The sequence below is a fragment of the Myotis davidii genome, unplaced genomic scaffold (genome assembly GCF_000327345.1).
Source record: "Myotis davidii unplaced genomic scaffold, ASM32734v1 scaffold471, whole genome shotgun sequence".
Classification (NCBI taxonomy): Eukaryota; Metazoa; Chordata; class Mammalia; order Chiroptera; family Vespertilionidae; genus Myotis; species Myotis davidii.
Window position 1 is genome coordinate 1,320,882 of NW_006283354.1, and position 586 is coordinate 1,321,467.

The 586-nt window shown below is 65.7% G+C and overlaps 1 protein-coding gene across 1 annotated transcript in view; it reads left to right on the plus strand.

Moving 5' to 3' along the window:
• PITX1 (paired like homeodomain 1) overlaps positions 1-584 on the plus strand; it is a gene marked incomplete at both ends in the record, with an annotated part of 6,109 nt that extends 5,525 nt beyond the window's left edge. The window contains one exon of the mRNA XM_015563382.1: positions 128-584. Within this exon, the coding sequence (XP_015418868.1) occupies positions 128-584 (457 nt within the window). The remainder of the gene's footprint in view (positions 1-127) is intronic.
• Between the last annotated feature and the right edge of the window lie 2 nt (positions 585-586).

Genomic DNA, 586 nt, shown 5'->3' on the forward strand with positions numbered 1-586 from the left:
GAAGAGCGGAAGCCGGGGAGCTCCGGGCATGGCCACGGCCTCTCTCGCCGCGCCCACTTTGCACACCCGCTCTCCGGCCCGCGCCCCTGTTTACAGCGTCCCTGTGTATGTCGGACTGACTGTATAGGAAGCGCGAGCGTAACCAGCAGCTGGACCTGTGCAAGGGCGGCTACGTGCCGCAGTTCAGCGGCTTGGTGCAGCCCTACGAGGACGTGTATGCCGCCGGCTACTCCTACAACAACTGGGCGGCCAAGAGCCTGGCGCCGGCGCCGCTCTCCACCAAGAGCTTCACCTTCTTCAACTCCATGAGCCCGCTGTCGTCGCAGTCCATGTTCTCGGCGCCCAGCTCCATCTCCTCCATGACCATGCCGTCGAGCATGGGCCCCGGCGCCGTGCCCGGCATGCCCAACTCGGGTCTCAACAACATCAACAACCTCACCGGCTCCTCGCTTAACTCGGCCATGTCCCCGGGCGCCTGCCCTTACGGCACACCCGCCTCGCCCTACAGCGTCTACCGGGACACGTGCAACTCGAGCCTAGCCAGCCTGCGGCTCAAGTCCAAGCAGCACTCGTCGTTCGGCTACGG